We start from the raw sequence: 17597 nt of genomic DNA, 5'->3' as shown, positions 1-17597 counted from the left end.
CTTTGGCAAAGCTTTTCCCACTGTCTCTGCAGTGCAGTGGGAGTTTAAGATAATAGAAGAATCTGTATTTATAATACAAAGGCTTATCTTTTCCTAGTTCTAGAAATAAAATCGAAAAAGCATTAATTGTTGATTTTATAATTTGTTATAAAGAGTCAAACAGATCGGAAGTACAATCATTTGATGGGCCGGTAATGATCAACACTTCCCCTCTCAGACCATGGACAGACAAGAGCAGACAGCTGAAGCAAGCGGGCTTGAATTTGAACTGGAATTGGAAGACCCTGGCCGTTTTATGATTGAAAGGATCGTTTTGGTAAAAAAAAAAAGAAGCTAGAAAGGGTTAATTACATTACTAGTAATGCATGTTTTCATCCGTTTTCCGAGCAATTAATCAATAAAACTCTTGAATCTCGAATCATTAACACAGGCCGACAAATACAAACCTGAGCCTTTTTATAAATTAATGAATGACTTGTATCACTTGGGTAACTGTGTGTGACGGACTTTACGTTAGTGTGCCGTTGCGCACTAGTTTGTGGACAGGTTATTTTAGTTTATTGTATTCTGGTTCTGAGTCTTCTCGTGAAAAAAAGCCCCATGGTTCCTGATGTAAGGCGCTTTGTAAGTCGAGGTTGTGATCATTATATGGATGCATATACCTTGGTGCCGGTCTGTGGACGTGTTCAGAGCTGACACAGGCTCACCGAGGACCCCGAGGCACACGGCGTGAAGCCAAAGCCGGGGTACAGCCGCTCGGTGAACCGGGACTGAAAGGTGTGGACGTGTCGCCGCACGCCGGAGGACACTCTGTAGAAGGACAGCGTGCCGGCGTGCCAGTCCAGGAACACCCCCACCCTCTCCGAGCCCGGGCCGGCCTTCAGCGGCGGCGGTGGGACGAACACCAGCGTTCCCTTCTGGTTGTTGGCGGCCGTGTAGTGGTCCGAGGAGCAGTACAGGCTCCAGGACTCCTCGTTCCCTCCCAGGCAGCACTCCAAGCTCTCGCCCTTCCTGGTGATGCCCTTGTAGGTGACGCCGATGGAGACCAGCCCGGTCCACTCCACCTCCCAGTAGCAGCGGCCGTTGAGGCCCTCCCGGCAGAGCACCTGCCGGCTGTAGTCGAAGCGGTCGGCGTGGCGTGCGCAGCGCTGCCTCTCGCTCACCAGGGTCACCCCGCGGCCGTCGGCCGACAGACACAGCCTCCGGTGAGCGGACTTCTGCTCCAGGGTCAGCTCACAGGCATCTGGTGGGGAGACAAGACGGCCACAGGCTGATTGTTTGGGGGCGGGGATAACCCCGATTGGTTAGGCCTAAAAAAAAAAATTGTTTGGTTCCGGTTTCCGACCGACCCTGTCAATTTATATGCGACCCAAATTATTTTATGAGCTTTAAAAAATAAATAAAAATAATAATCTCGTTTTTCTCGAGCAAATTTTCTCGTTTTTTAATGAAAACAACCTACCTATCATTCGCTGCCGCTGGAAAAAATTAAATAAAAAATTTAAAAAAAATGCCCTACCTACCTACGACCTCAACTTTCAACCAACAGGAACCAAACTTTTTTTTTTTTTTTAGGCCTTAGGTCATTTAAACAGACTTGGTGAAGACGAATGGTTTCTGCCATCATCTGGATTAGGAATGGAATGAGAGGGCACCCGGCGCTTAGATCAACCAGATACTGTAGTTACTTACACTTGAGCAGACCAGGCTTTAGCCGCTGCTCTCCACTGTGCTCCACACTGGGGGGGGGGGACAAAGTCAGAAAACATGGACATTCATAAACATAACCGTTGAAGAAGAGCAAACATTCCTCCACGATTCACTGCTGGCCTCCTCTTACCCGAGTGTGTGTAGTCTCCAGCTAGGGTCCTCCAGGCCAGCAGAGAGCAGCACCGCTCCTGGTTGGAGCAGCACCTCTCCTGGGTGGTTGTAGCTGAGGTCCAGCTCTCTCAGATGGGAGGGGTTGGAGCTCAGAGCCGAGGCCAGAGAAGCACAGCCCTCCTGTGTGACCAGGCAGCCAGACAACCTGCTCACCCAGGCACCGTAGACAAACAGAAGACAAGGTCATTGAAACGTGTTTACATACATGTCAGTAATGCACCACATGTCAGTAATGCACCACATGTCAGTAATGCACCACAGGTCAATAATGCACCACAGGTCAGTAATGCACCACAGGTCAGTAATGCACCACAGGTCAGTAATGCACCACAGGTCAGTAATGCACCACATGTCAGTAATGCACCACATGTCAGTAACGCACCACATGTCAATAATGCACCACATGTCAATAATGCACCACAGGTCAGTAGGGCTGTCAAAATTGCTCAAAAATGACATTCGAATGTTCGTTTGGAAAAAAATCACGAATTCGAACTATTCGAATATCTGGTTGCCTATTTTACGCAGTTGCCGTCAATATGTCAATAATGCGACAAAACCAAATTAGTGGGATATATATATATATATATATATATATATATATATATATATATATATATATATATATACACACGTCTCGTTGAGAGTGCTGGTGGGCGGCGGCTTCCTGCTGGGCATTTCCTTACTTTAAAACGAGGGACATCGCGAACAGACGGAGGCTCATTCACAAAGCAGTTAGGCGCTTGTACCGCGGGAGTGTTTTTTTACATTCAAATATTATGAGGGACATCGCGAACAGACAGAGGCTCACTCACAAAGCAGATAGGCGCTTGTGTAACCGAGCGTTGGCACTTAGATATTTATATGACAAGAATGACACAAGCGTGGAAGGGAAAATAGTCTTGTTTACTTAGTACATATCAGAAGTCACCCAGTCACAGCGTGAGAGCTGGAATACCTATATCCAAGTACGGAAACCCCGAGGGGATAAAATACATTCGCTCTTCACAATACTAGTCTGTTACACTTGTACCACGGGAGTGTTTTCGAATTCGAAAATTATGAGGGACATCGCGAACAGACAGAGGCTCATTCACAAAGCAGATAGAGGCGCTTGTACCGCGGGAGTGTTTTTTCACATTCGAATATTAATTTTCACGTTCGAATTCGCGTTTTTGGATTCATTTCGAACGAATATTCGAACTTCGAATATTCGTTGACAGCCCTACAGGTCAGTAATGCACCACATGTCAATAATGAACCACAGGTCAGTAATGCACCACATGTCAATAATGCACCACAGGTCAGTAATGCACCACATGTCAATAATGCACCACATGTCAATAACGCACCACATGTCAATCATGCACCACATGTCAATAATGCACCACAGGTCAGTAATGCACCACATGTCAATAATGCACCACATGTCAATAATGCACCACATGTCAATAATGCACCACAGGTCAGTAATGCACCACATGTCAATAATGCACCACATGTCAATAATGCACCACAAGTCAATAATGCACCACATGTCAATAATGCACCACATGTCAGTAATGCACCACATGTCAGTAACGCACCACATGTCATTAACGTAGCCTGCGCTGATCTTGTGCATTCACAGGTGTAAGACTGACCTCAGAGTTTCCAGTTTACAATGGGAGCTCTCCAGTCCGGCACAGAGCAGCTTCACCCCAGAGTCTCTCAGGTTGTTGGTGCTCAGGTCCAGCTCCTTCAGACTACAGGACTCTGAGCTCAGGACTGCGGCGAGAACTTCACAGGAGGCCTCCGACAGATTACAGCTCTTCAACCTGGACCAATAAAAACATTAGTATATTCTATTGGATTTTCTATTTGTTTTACATTTGCCCAAATTGTTTTACACAAGCATATGAAGCAGAGAAACAGAGAGCAAGTTAAAAGCGTGTACTTTGAGGGTTTAGGTTTAACTCTAGCAGTAAACTGCATCAGCTAAGTCGTGAGACTGAGTTGTTCCTTTTTTTTTAAACTTGAACAAACTATTCTCTTCAGTGTTTTAGAAGACGATTTAAATAATTAAAAAAGTTCAAGAAGTTTCCAGACATGGACATGAGCTTGATTCAAGACTGATGATTATGACTGAAACAGCGGTCTACAAGATGTTGGTTAAAACCGATGTGTGGAAATGCAGAGAAATATCATTGTGAATAATGTAAATGGTTCATTTGTTAGGATGGTTCAAATGACAGGTTGTCACATGGTTTAATGATTTGTGTAAAACCTGCCTCAGGATCTCCAGTTTACAGTGAGCGCTCCGGAGGCCGGGGGACAGCAGCTTCACCCCCGCGTCCTGCAGGTCGTTGGCGCTGAGGTCCAGCTCCCGGAGACTGAAGGAGATGGAGCCCAGCACGGAGGAGAGGGCCTCACAGCATCCCTCAGACAGGTTACAGCCGTTTAGGCTTCACACACACACACACACACACACACACACACACACACACACACTTTGAAATATTGATCACAGAGTTGAGTGAGTGAACTGCGTTAAACATTCACTTTTGTTTTGATTATAATTATATTCAGTTGTTTCCCCGAGGACTTATTACCATTGGCAGTGCTGAGGTGTGTGAGGTGCACTATAGTGATATAGGTATTGAAGGGGACATACTACACCACCAGGTGTGAGTGTGATTAGCCATCACTAGCCGTTCTGAAAATGTACAGCTTCTGACATCACAGGTGGGCGTGTCCACCTGTGATGTGTGCAGCTGGATAGATCGGTCTTACCAGCCCGCCCAGTGGACTGTAGCAAACGTTGCTCATCTATCCAGCACACATCGAGGTGGACACGCCCGCCTGTGGTGTCAGAAGCTGCACATTTTCAAACCGGCTTGTAATGGCTAACCACGCTCACACCCGATGGTATAATATGCCCTTAAGTAACGATTATAAATATGTTACTACTTCAATGTTCTGCTCACTTACAGAGATATTTTGGAGGCTTTCACTATCGGCAGCAGTCTCCGCAGAGTGCCCTCTGAGGCAGTGTACTTCTTGAGGTCAAACAGGGCCAGGTCCATCTCTGAAGACAGTATCAGGAAGATCAGTGCTGACCACTGCGCAGGGGCCAGGGTCTCTCTGGAGAGCCAGGCCCTCAGGTACTGCTGCATCTCGACCACCAGCATCGGGTCGTTCATCTCCCGCAGGAAGTGGAACAGCTTGACGATGTTCTCCGGAGGCACGTTCTCTCGGATCCTCTTGTGGACGTAGTGGATGGTGTTCTGATTGGTCATCGAGGTGGTCTGCTTCACCACGCCTCGGAGGAGCGTCTGGTTGGACTGCACCGAGAGGCCCAGCACGAAGCGCACGAACGAGTCCAGGTGTCCGTTCTCGCACATCAGGGCCTGGTCGATGGCGCTCTGGTAGATGAGGCGCACATCGGGGAGCTGTCCGCGCACCATGGTGGGCTGGGTCAACGACAGCAGGTTGACCCCCGTGTTGATGAAGGCGGCGAACACGTAGACGGCGGCCAGGAACTCCTGGAGGCTCAGGTGGCCGAAGGTGAACACTTCGTCGTGGTAGAGCTCCCGCTCCTCTTTAAAGATGTGGTTGAAGATTCCGGGGTACATCTGAGCCTCTTTGATATCCACCCCAAACTCCTGCAGGTCTTCTTCGTAGAAGATCATGATGCCTTTGTTCACCTGGTCAAACGCCAGCTTCCCCAAGGCCATAATGAGCTTCCTGATTTTGGTATTCCAGTTCGGATCTGCCCGAAGCTTAGCGTGATTCTTTGCGTTACCCGGCAGGCAGTGAGACGCCAGGTAGTGGATGTACATTTCAGTCACGTTCTTGGGCATGGTGTAACTCGGGGCGGTTGCGATGGCGTGCTCCAGAACAGTGCCGGTGATCCAGCAGAAGGACGGGACACAACACATGTTGTACAGACTTTGCGACGTCTTGATAATGGTGAGCATTTTGCTGGCTAGCCGCTTCTTTTTGAACCTGCTCCGGAAGTACTCTTCCTTCTGTGGGTCGGTGAAGCCTCTCATCTCGGTCACCATGTCCACGTGCTCGGGGGGGATGAGGCTGATCACCGCCGCCGCCGGCTGGGTCGTGATCCAGATGCGAGCGGAGGGAAGCAGGTTTCCTTGGATGAGGTTAGTCAGCACCGCGTCTACCGAGACCGTTTGGTTGACGTCGGTACAGATCTCATTGTTCTTAAAGTCCAGGGACAACCGGCACTCGTCCAGACCGTCCAGGATGAACACGACTCTGTACTTGTCAAAGTTGTCCACCTCAGCTTTTTTCGTGACGTAAAACGAGTGATGGAGAAGTTCCACTAGGCTGGACTTCCTGTCTCTGAGCAAACTAAGTTCTTTGAACGAGAAAGGAAAGACGAAATGTACATTCTGATTGGCTGCCCCGTCGGCCCATTCCATGATGAACTTGTGTATGAAAACTGTTTTGCCGATGCCAGAGACTCCCGTGGTCAACATTGTTCTGATCGGTTGATCTTTCCCCGGTAAGGGTATAAAGATCTCGGAGCATTCCAAGGTGAATCCTTCAATGGCTCTGATATCTGGTGCGTGGTTGAGATCCCCACTGCTCTCTGACACGTAGAGTGGATTGTAAATGATGGGATGTCTTTGTTTAAAAAAGGATGCAAACAGAGAGTGGGACTTGGCCTTCAGACTTGATTTGAGATTACGTTGGCAAGAAACAGCGAGGGTTTCTGTATGGAAAAACAAACACAGAGAAGAAGACATCATTAGTAAAAATATACATCTCCCTTTTCTGTTAGGTTCAACATTGGTGAATGGAAACGCATTCATATTACGTCATGGTTCTAATTCCATCTGAAATAGGGAGTTTACTGGCTTTTTAAGATCATCAACTGTACAAATATTCAAACATTAAATATAGCAAATGTAGACAATATTGAACAGCATGTTAGAGATGACGGTGGGGGAAACATAAGACTCTTACTGCTGTGAACGTTCTCAGCGATCTCGTCCTGGTTCATGTTCCTGAGGAAGCCCAGGGCCAGCTTCACCACCTCGTCTCTGGCGCCCCGCGTCAGGTCGCTGTCCTCGCTGTCGGACTCTTCTTCGGGCTCTTCGCGGGGCTCCTCGCCGCCCTCCGGCGCGTTGACCCCCATGAACTTCCCCATCTTGTGCAGCTCCTTCATCACAAAAGAGATGATCTGCCCCTTGCGTTGCTAGACAAAAATAACAGTGATGACCCGAGAACTTTTAATGTCCTGATTAGCATTATAGATTAGAACGTTTGTGTTAATGCTATACATCTTCTATGAATGTATACTTCCTGTCTATTCTGCTTTAATTAATACATCATTTATAAGATCCCCAAACCCTCAGTGTCCGGTGTGCACTGCGACCCACCTCAAACATGGCCTCCATGGCCTGCTGCCTCTCCGACTCCGACTGGTCGGGGAGCGCGACCTCTGACCCCTCCTGGAGGGGTCTGTGGATCGAGCAGAGGGATTTTAGAGACAAACACACTGGAGGCGGCGAAACACGAGTTACTAAACCACTGTACTGCCATGGATGAGTAAATGGACTGCATCTTATACAGCGCATTGTTGTAACCGGAGGCCACCCAGGTGCCCTGCTCAGGTACACCTTGACACCCATTTTTTAACATATCGGCATCAGTCAGAGTAAAATTGGGCCGATATCCACAACCGATATCCTCTAGTTGGTGTTTGTGTGTCGGGAGAGGGAGAAGGAGGGGGATTTGGCCATGTGTATAGGGGGATTATTAATCAACACGGCGACTGCGCGTGCACAATGACCCCAAAAATAAAATTTGTTTGACCAGTTGCCATGGTTATCTCTGTGTGGTTGCGGTGTTAATTAGCGATGTTGACACAGCTTACTGTTACATTAAACTGTAATCAGAAAACGCGGTTATATGCTATAGACCCTATAGTATCTGTGGTAGAAAGGCTGGGACGAATTTCAAATTATAAATATGTACACTCTATGCTGAAAGTATAGACGTCACAATTCCCATTGAAACGAATGGCGCGGTGATTATTCTTCAAAACGAGAGGTGGTAAATTGTGAAAAATGAATTAAACTGTTACGCAGTTAAACGCTATAGACCCTAGTAAAGGTTGGTTGGTGAAGGTTGGTTACTTATGTTTTATTGGTAGCCCTTTAACCTTGTTATTTGGAAGTTAAATACGGTCTGAAAATAAATGAAGACATTCAAAAATTCCATTTGCATGATTTTCAGTCTGTACAAAATGTTATCATCTCAGAAACTTTTTTTAAAAAACATATATCGCTAACGCTAAATATCGGTTATCAGCCATAACAGCAAAATTAATATCGGATATCGGCATTGGCCAAATTTTTCATATCGGTGCATCCGTACTAGGAGGAGCGGTCAACCCTGAGCTAATGCCGGCCGAGTCGTTGACATGATGCTGGGAGAGAGAGAAGGCCAGCTCGTACCGGTTGTTGTTGCAGGGACAGCCATCCTCAGAGAGCGTGGGCGGATCCATGGAGGAGGAGTTACTGGCCATGACTGCCCGTCTCGACCCAGGTCAGGTTCAAGTGGCGGCACCTGATGAACTCTGGGAAGAACAGTTCTCATGTTCAATCGTTTTGACTTCAACCTCCGGTTCACGTTCAACAAAGAATGGAAGCCCACAATGTGTTTTCAAATGGTAGTGTGCCGACAAAATATTTGTTTTATAACAACGTAGTCCTCCCAAGAGGCTGCCAAGAGACGGTAGACAACATGCAGTGAGGAATCGTTACGCTGTGGCAGTGATTGTGTTTTATATAAAGGTTAGAAATGAATGCCATATCTGTAACACAATAAACATTGCATTTCTAGTGGCTGTATACGAGTGCGTTCAACACATACATCTTTGTAACAACACGAATACAGGACAACAAGCTATAATCAGAGGGGAATCATAATGAGGTAACAAGTATACAATTGATATACCATCAGAAAAGCATTAAAAAACGTTTTTGTTGCTGGGAGATATCCCCTGAACAAGTGTTCTTTGCCTCGAAAAGGGAAATATTTTAGGCCAGAGTTGTTTGTCATTACTTCTAACTAGGGTTCACCAGCTAGTTAAGGCGTGGTAACATGCACGTCCAGTAGATGGCTAAGACACTCCACCAAAACTTCGTTCTCATCAGCAGCCTGATTTCGTCTAGCTTGTCAAACCTGAAGTGTGGCTGTGCCCCAAGGAACCATATATGACTGCTGTGCTCATTGGTCCGTTTTAATAACCCTGAGTTAAGGAACGAAGTACAGGTACACATTTTGCATGCTCCATATAACAGATGGCCTCAAAGGTTAGATGTTATCTAGGATGGCTCATCATTCTCACTCTCAAAAGTTCAGCAGCACCTGGTCGGGGTTATTAAGTGTCGCTGGAGTAAGGTCAATTGTCATATTCTGTGCATAGTTACAGGCGGCTCTCCTCATTGAGCTGTATGTAGTATTGACTTCGTACGAGTTAGTTTGTCGACTAGTTAGTTGGTTAGTAGTGGACGAGAGGACGACGCAGTTGGACTCCAGTATGCGGAAATACGGAGCCCCTTCCTCGTCGATCACATCCTGCTGCTCTACGTGCTAAAACAACCGCGTTTTCTCTTTAAAACCGACAGGAACTATAAAGTGACACCGTTTGACATACCTGTTGTAGGCCACACCACATAAAGCCTGATAACAGTTCTAGTTTGACGGGTTTCTGACTCCACCGACAGCCTGTACGTAGCCTAACCGAATCCTATACAATACGATACAATACAATCCGTAATACACAAACTAACTTCTACAGTGGCTGTATTACGTGAAGTGGGGGGTACCTGGATGATTCCGTGGAGTGAAATAAGGCCACTTCCTACCGTCCGACAAAAGTAAAACGAAAGTATCGTGCTCCGACTCGTCAACCTGTGCTAAACAAGGAGTCAAAAAAAGGAGAGGGAGAGTTGTTATTTTGGCCCCGCCCCCTCTGCCCTCATCCAATGGTTGCGAACGGTCTCTCCCTCCCTCTCTTCATTATTACCCTGTTGTGCCAATCAGTTTATCGAGCGTCAGTGTTGCCAGATTGGGCCAGATTGGGCGGGAATCGGTCCCAATCTGGCAACGTTGTCCACTGTCTCTTCCTAGTTAAAAGTTGTAGTGAGTGACTTCTTTAATAGGTCCATGGAGAAACCACAGCCACTGGCCCCTACTTAATTTATGACAATCAGTTTGCATGTGGACATATATATAACTTTATGAAATTAATAATAAAGGCAACTCAGAAAAACCCTACAAAGTCTATAAAGCCTACACTATTTTATTGTACACAGCGCTTCATACTCCAGGCCCCGGGGGGGCGCTGATGAACCTATGTACGGCAGAGTAAACGACAACTAAAATAAGACGGTCTGAGTCGTCTCTGCAGTCTGCAAGATCACAATCGAAATGTCATGTTCGAGGGCTGACCGATCAAGCCTAAATAAAAACTACCGTCATAGTAACTCAGTTCAACGGCTGTGAAACAATGTTGACCTGCTCCTTGATTAGACTTTGTATTAGTTATGCCATGTCACACTAAACTCCTGCTTATTAACGGTGTACCAGCACGGCCATGTAGGTGTTGCACCCCCAGCACCTGTGGTTAATGAGCCATCTAGAGGATATGCTCATGTTCAGCATAATGCTTGTGACCTCATTGTGACCTCTTGGGTCAGTTTACAGTTTACATTCGAGTTTCTTTCATAATTCTGGCTCCGATAATATTTCGGTTGAGTCTAATTGTACACATTGTAATGTTTAATCTTTCACTTTCCATTAACCTGTGAAGCTTTCGGCTACCATTAGGGGGCGGTAATCGTCCACAAACGGGTTAAATCAGTGAATGAACGGGCTAAAACACATCCCAAAATAAATTCCTGGTATTTCTCACCTAAGCAAGCTTAATATGATTATACTGTCTATGAGGGTATTTTACTATGAGTATAAATGCCTTTATTCAGCAGAATAATAACATGTATAGCTGCTCATGGACCGGCTTCATTGTGTGCTGTATCGAGGTGATGTATCCTAGCATCTATGGAGCAGCAACAGTCTGCACAGCTGCTGAAAGCCAGGACGTTCACACACCAATCACACCTCTGACAGTGGCCAAGGAGGAGGAGGAGGAGGAGGAGGAGGAGGAGGAGGAGGAGGAGAGAAGGAGGAGGAGGAGGAGGAGGAGGAGGGGGAGGGGGAGGAGGAGGAGGAGGAAGAGGAGGAGGAGGGGGAGGAGGAGGAAGAGGAGGGGGAGGAGAGGAGGACGGAGGAGGAGGAGGGAGGTGAAGGAGGATGCTGAGGAGGGGGAGGAGGAGGAGGAGGAGGAGGGCACGGAGCATGAGTGCAGGAATTCCACTCTTTCTCTGAGTGCGCATCTCTCCTCTGTCCCTCTGCAACATGCACGCTCACATATTCACACTGTCTGTTGCTAAGCAACTGCAAAATAAAGCGGCAGGCTTGGAAGAAGCCATGGATGGGGAAGGAGCGAGAGGATGAGCAGGACAAGGGGAGAGTAAAACACAAAGGCAGCAATGGGGAGGAGGGAGGGACAGGGAGTGATGGCATTATGTGATCCACAAGTGTTTATTTTGCCTTTACACATAATCACGCCGGGGCTGTGCCGGTAACCGCTTCTGACTTCTGTGTCCCCGCCTTGCAACCAATCAGCGATGGCTAGGGGGGCGGGATTTGGTGGTTTCCACGGTTGCCTGAGTGATTGACGGCCGGGCTCCTGCGGTGGAGCGCGCAGCAGTGTGTCACTGGTGCTCCCGCTATCCTGGGAGGTTGTTCACTGAGACGGAAACGTCTAGGAGAGGGGAGAACAGAACATGCCCACATGTGAGTTAATGGGGCAGACGATCTAAAACAGCAGCTCCTTCGCCTCATCTTCACTCCTTCCTGACAACTGATGGAATGGAAGGAGCTGGCTGAAGGGAAGGAAGGAAGCAGGACAAGGAATTTGACAGCGCAAGCCTCTCACCACTTTCTCCTGGCTGGGGTTACTTGTTCTTCCCCAGCAGTGAATCTGAGGATACATATACCAAGTCAAACACAGGTGAGTGACTGTGTGTGTGTGTGTGTGTGTGTGTGTGTGTGTGTGTGTGTGTGTGTGTGTGTGTGTGTGTGTGTGTGTGTGTGTGTGTGTGTGTGTGTGTGTGTGTGTGTGTGTGTGTGTGTGTGTGTGTGTGTGTGTGTGTGTGTGTGTGTGTGTGTGTGTGTGTGTGTGTGTGTGTGTGTGTGTGTGTGACAGAGTATCTGAGAGTATTAGGGAGAGAGAGCGGACCGAGAGAGGAAACTGTTGTCGAGGTACTGGTACAGACTGGTACAGTATTACACAATCAAATCGATATCATGTATGATTGATACTGCTGTGTATTATAGCTTTAAAGGCTAAACAGACTTCGGACTCCTGGCCAGTGACAGCTATATGTAGAAACATGCAGAACTACCTCTTGAATTGTAACTAATTGCTTGTCATCACGTCAGTCAATACAGAACTATATGTTTGAGGATGGCTGTGGGCGACTGGTATTCCACTCCAGGCTTTTCTGCATAGGTGGGAGCAGTATATTAATTATATAATGTAGCCTCTATTCTCCAGTACGAGGGCTAGAACATCGTGCTGTCTCACCAATGCAGGGCTATTATGTCAACTTCATCTCTATCTGGAGGAGTCTCTCTGGAGCTGTTAGTTACATTTCTTAATATTGATGGTCAATTATGAGGAACTTGACTTGAATAATTGAATCTGTTTATTTGTCCATGTATCCTTCTGGAATTAAATACGATTATTAAAAAAATTCTGTTGCATATAAAGAGAGGGTCATCTTAGCCCTTAAGGGCGCAGGGAAGGTAATAACTGTGAGTGTTATACTTGGATAGAAGATGGGGGAGTCACTCTGAGGTAGGATGTAGAATATAGCCCTTAGACTGACCTACTTCTACACTAATTTGAGGGGAAAGCCTGCTTGTTAACTTAAAACAAAAAGCCATACATTTACCTGAATGTCACTTGACCGTAACCATTTGAACTTTAACCATCATCATGAAATCCGTAAGAGAACCATTCCTTACATTCAGGGGAATGTGCACCAGAAAAGTCCATCTTGTTGTACAGTTTAGTCCCCAATTTATTCTGTGTACACACATTGAATATGTGATTCAATGAGTTAGTAGCACTGATTAGTATCCTACTACTGCCAAGCAGTGGCTATGTTATTGCTACTGGCAATGTCACAGCATGGGTTTAGTTATTCCTGCAGTGGCTTCATGCCCCCCTCAGTATATCTGAAACAAGGAACAGGTTTGGTCAATCACTGGACAGCCAATCAGCATTTAGAGATGGATAAACTTCACGGTCTTCGTCTTCGTCTTCATTTGGGCCTTAGAAAAGTTTCAATTTAACTGGGTAAAACTGTTCTGGTTTCTCAATAGAAATATGTAAAGATATATATATATATATATATATATATATATATATATATATATATTTAAGTTTGTAGAAGATGGTACTGGTAGAGGAGATTATGTTCATCATCATCTGACATGGCTACATTACAGTGTTGATTTTTCAGCCTGGAGATTTTGTTCTCTCTGCGTAGGAGGAAACATCTCACCTTACTGCTGTCCCTGCATATATTAAACATGGGAATCAATATCTGCTTTATGAGACATCTCAAAGCTAATTCTCAGCTTCTCTGAACCGTTCTATGCAAAGCAGGAGAGCATCCAAGCAAATGAGCAGAGAGACATAGCAAATCCGTATTATCTGGCTATTCAAATACAAATACCTTGCACACAATACAATTCTCTCTCTCTCTCTCTCTCTCTCTCTCTCTCTCTCTCTCTCTCTCTCTCTCTCTCTCTCTCTCTCTCTCTCACACACACACACACACACACACACACACACACACACACACACACACACACACACACACACACACACACACACACACACACACACACACACACACACACACACACACACACACACACACATACACACACACACACACGCACGCAATCAACCTCACCAGCATTGCTTTGCTACTCTGTGCTACCAGTTCTCCTCTTTAGTCATCAAGTCTCAAGTCTAAAGCCCAAACTAATTGAAGGCTTGCCCCATGCTCTCGGGAGGTACTCACTCACTTCTCTGTATTAAGGTTTTTTTTTTTTTACTGCTCTTCAACATATTCATCATCAATCTAATGCTTTTATTTTCCAAAACATTGTTAACATCCCTATTTATGCACAATATTTGCAAGTTAAATGATATGACGTCTACTTTTCATCGCTAACCATAGGACTGCTGTCACAATACAGGATACTCGGTTTAGCCTAAAGGCTAAAGCACAACTAGGTAAATGTTTTGCTGTGGGACCTTGCTGCTGAATGCCTGACCTAGCTCAGCCACAGCTTTGGGTACTGTAATAAAAGCACAGTATATAACATGTGATAACCTTCAAATCGCCAATTAGTGGACCCCAAAGAATCTGTGGACCACTCCTGGCTCGCCCCCCACGCGAGGATCCTGAGCCACCAGTTACCATAGGCCAGTCAGACCAGTGAGCCACCAGTTAGAATAGGCCAGTCAGACCAGTGAGCCACCAGTTAGAATAGGCCGGTCAGACCAGTGAGCCACCAGTTACAATAGGCCGGTCAGACCAGGGAGCCACCAGTTACAATAGGCCAGTCAGACCAGGGAGCCACCAGTTACAATAGGCCGGTCAGACCAGGGAGCCACCAGTCACAATAGGCCAGTCAGACCAGTGAGCCACCAGTTACAATAGGCCGGTCAGACCAGTGAGCCACCAGTTACAATAGGCCAGTCAGACCAGGGAGCCACCAGTTACAATAGGCCAGTCAGACCAGGGAGCCACCAGTTACAATAGGCCAGTCAGACCAGTGAGCCACCAGTGACAATAGGCCAGTCAGACCAGTGAGCCACCAGTTCCCGTGTTGGTGTTAGGGTACATTTCTCTCTGTAGGACAAAACCATTTCGCCTTTTGAATATCGTTGATCGTCGCTCATATCAGAGGGGCTAAAATATCAGAAAGTGAATTCTTGATTTCTCGGTCAGCTCTGACTATTTTTCCGCTTCAATCAAAGGTCTTGGACATTTGTTTTTATCCCCTTAGCTTTGAAGATTGATGAGTGGAAAGATGAAGTCAGGGACTGTTTCTTTGCAGAGTTGGCATATCCGTGGAGGACACAGAAAGATGCCTGAATAAAGCAGATCAAATGAATGTAGGTCCTGAAGAAACTAGGGCACAGCATATTCAGAGGCATGCCCAGTGCAGCAGCCACAGACGGAACAGACAGACAGACAGACAGACAGACAGACAGACAGACAGACAGACAGACAGACAGACAGACAGACAGACAGACAGACAGACAGACAGACAGACAGACAGACAGACAGGTGCACTTGAGTAAATAATCTTTGGAAATTAAGGAATGGGATGTATCTACCTTTTTGTGTACGTGTGTTTGTATGGGTGTGTTTTTTTTTTGTGTGTGTGTGTTTTCTCTGTTATGCCAAAACAATTACATCGTCTGAATTTCATTCATTCTTGCTTTATTTCCCGGATCTGATTCTTGATTGGCTGTCTAACTATCAATGACTGCCAGTGGTGTGTGTTTGTGTGTATGTGTGTGTGTGTGTGTGTGTGTGTGTGTGTGTGTGTGTGTGTGTGTGTGTGTGTGTGTGTGTGTGTGTGTGTGTGTGTGTGTGTGTGTGTGCGTGTAACTTTTCATTTGTCTATGTATAGTTACTGTATGGTTGCGTCACCCACAGTTGTATTGTGAAACCATAGAAATTAGAGGAGAAAAAGATGGATAAGAGATGCAGTTTCAAATGAGGACAGAAATGCTGATGAAAACAAACGCTTTACCGAACTAGACGGCCTTCCATAGACCGGTGTCAAATAAAATGCAAGGTGTCACACTGTGAAAGACGGCGAGTTCATTTTGCTGTCATAAAAAATTAACATCTAAAAATAACCTCAATATGTAGAGCGGGGAGTGTATTTTGGATGCATAAAAAGCCCCACATGATCCGGAGTGAGATGGCCATTTATCAGGGGATGGCCATTTATTCCCAAAGCGTTGCTTTGGGAATAGTGTGTGGCGGTCCCAGGCTTTGACGGAACAAAGAGTAGGCCCAATGCTTCCCGTCAGAATGCATCCTGTACACCTAACTGCCGTAATGCTTCTGTATTGATGCCGTCCAACCACGTATTATACTGAGGCTGCTGAGGTAAGCCAACTCTTCCTGATGGAGCTTCTCCTTTCTGAAACCTTACTGTACAGTCCTGTCTTAATTCTTTCTGTTGGAGCTTATCCTCTCTGAACTCTCCCTGTCCAATCCTTTACTGTTAGAGGTATTTGTGTCGTGACTGTCCAAACTCTTCATGTACGAGAGCCTTCCTGTCCAAACTCTTCCTGTTAGATTCCTTCCTGTCCAAACTCTTCCTGTAAGAGCCATTCCTCTCCAAACGCTTCCTTGAGGTCTTCTTGTAGTGTCTTTGTCCAAACTCTTCCTGTTAGAGGTCTTCCTTAAGGGTCTTCTTGTAGTGTCTTTGTCCAAACTCTTCCTGTTAGAACTTGTCAAGTACTGATGTGTCAGAACTCATTGTATAGTGACAGTGAGTATCCCAGCTGTATTGCAGGTGTTATAGACTGTTTGGAACAAGTTTGGGAAATGAATCAGCATATTTTATTAATATAATCCAATTATCCAGTGGGTTTACAGCTGTGGCAGTGAGGTGGACATCATATGTCCCTTCTATACGACGTTGAAAACGAGATGTTAGGTGTTATCTTTAGAGACTTGTGATAAACTGGATCATTCCTTATAACAATGCTAAACTCCTTCATAATGAATGCATTCAAATTGACTTTGAATTATTATAAAACTCAGATGAGAGATGATAGTGATACAACTATGATGTAATGATTATTTTTTACATTAATTGAATCCTAAGTTAAGAATTTAGTTGATTTCCTCTGTATATTGATTTGTATTTAATTAAGACCACCTACAGGACTTGCTATTCGATTTATGTGTTTGCTTAACCTTGTTGAGATAAGGACTTCCACTCAATTAATATCAAACCAACACAATAACCTAATCAATGACAAAAACTTGAAACAAGTCATTTCAGGAGGCTCAGCTGAAGAACATCATTCCTTTACTCTAATCCTCCGCAGTAAGTGCTTGGAGATAATGCAAAGCTGCAATGCTGCATCTTGAACTGGTGATGGAATTATGAAATAGAATTGTGATGCCTAAATAATAGCCTGTTACTAGCATCTCTCTCCGCATCATAGTGTTCTGCAGCTCTGCAGGGTTACCATAGCACCAGAATGAAAAGTCAGCCCACACACTCACTCACTCTCTATATCTCTTCTTCTCTCTCTCTCTCTCTCTCTCTCTCTCTCTCTCTCTCTCTCTCTCTCTCTCTCTCTCTCTCTCTCTCTCTCTCTCTCTCTCTCTCTCTCTCTCTCTCTCTCTCTCTCTCTCTCTCTCTCTCTCTCTCTCTCTCTCTCTCTCTCTCTCTCCTGTCAGCCAGTGTCTCCTGCCTACAATCTGTGTCCCTAAACAGCATTATCATTTCTCAGCTGTTTTAATCTTCTTTGTGTTTCTGTGTGCGTTTGTTAAATTGTGTGATGATGG

The 17597-nt window shown here is 45.8% G+C and overlaps 2 protein-coding genes across 3 annotated transcripts in view; one reads left to right on the top strand and one right to left on the bottom strand.

Moving 5' to 3' along the window:
• Positions 1 to 67: 67 nt before the first annotated feature.
• LOC132469786 (protein NLRC3-like) lies at positions 68 to 9868 on the bottom strand. 2 transcript variants are annotated; one of them, XM_060067858.1, is made up of 10 exons: positions 9726 to 9868; positions 8349 to 8470; positions 7269 to 7350; positions 6853 to 7084; positions 4852 to 6598; positions 4152 to 4325; positions 3525 to 3698; positions 1841 to 2026; positions 1693 to 1739; positions 68 to 1243 (listed from the first exon to the last, which is right to left on the bottom strand). In XM_060067858.1, exons 2-10 carry the CDS (start codon positions 8417 to 8419, stop codon positions 687 to 689), a joined length of 3270 nt encoding a protein of 1089 aa, XP_059923841.1. In that variant the 5' UTR covers positions 8420 to 8470; positions 9726 to 9868; the 3' UTR covers positions 68 to 686. The 2 variants fall into 2 exon arrangements, with proteins under 2 accessions (XP_059923841.1, XP_059923842.1); XM_060067859.1 differs by having other exon boundaries at positions 6853 to 7048.
• A 1546-nt stretch (positions 9869 to 11414) lies between these two features.
• lrrc7 (leucine rich repeat containing 7) overlaps positions 11415 to 17597 on the top strand; it is an 88233-nt gene continuing 82050 nt past the window's right edge. The window contains exon 1 of the mRNA XM_060066445.1: positions 11415 to 11974. The gene's annotated coding sequence lies outside the window, so the exon portion shown is untranslated. The remainder of the gene's footprint in view (positions 11975 to 17597) is intronic.

The sequence above is a fragment of the Gadus macrocephalus genome, chromosome 12 (assembly GCF_031168955.1).
Source record: "Gadus macrocephalus chromosome 12, ASM3116895v1".
Lineage (NCBI taxonomy): Eukaryota > Metazoa > Chordata > Actinopteri > Gadiformes > Gadidae > Gadus > Gadus macrocephalus.
The sequence above is the reverse complement of the archived record's forward strand: the minus strand, read 5'-3'. Positions and strand labels throughout refer to the sequence as shown.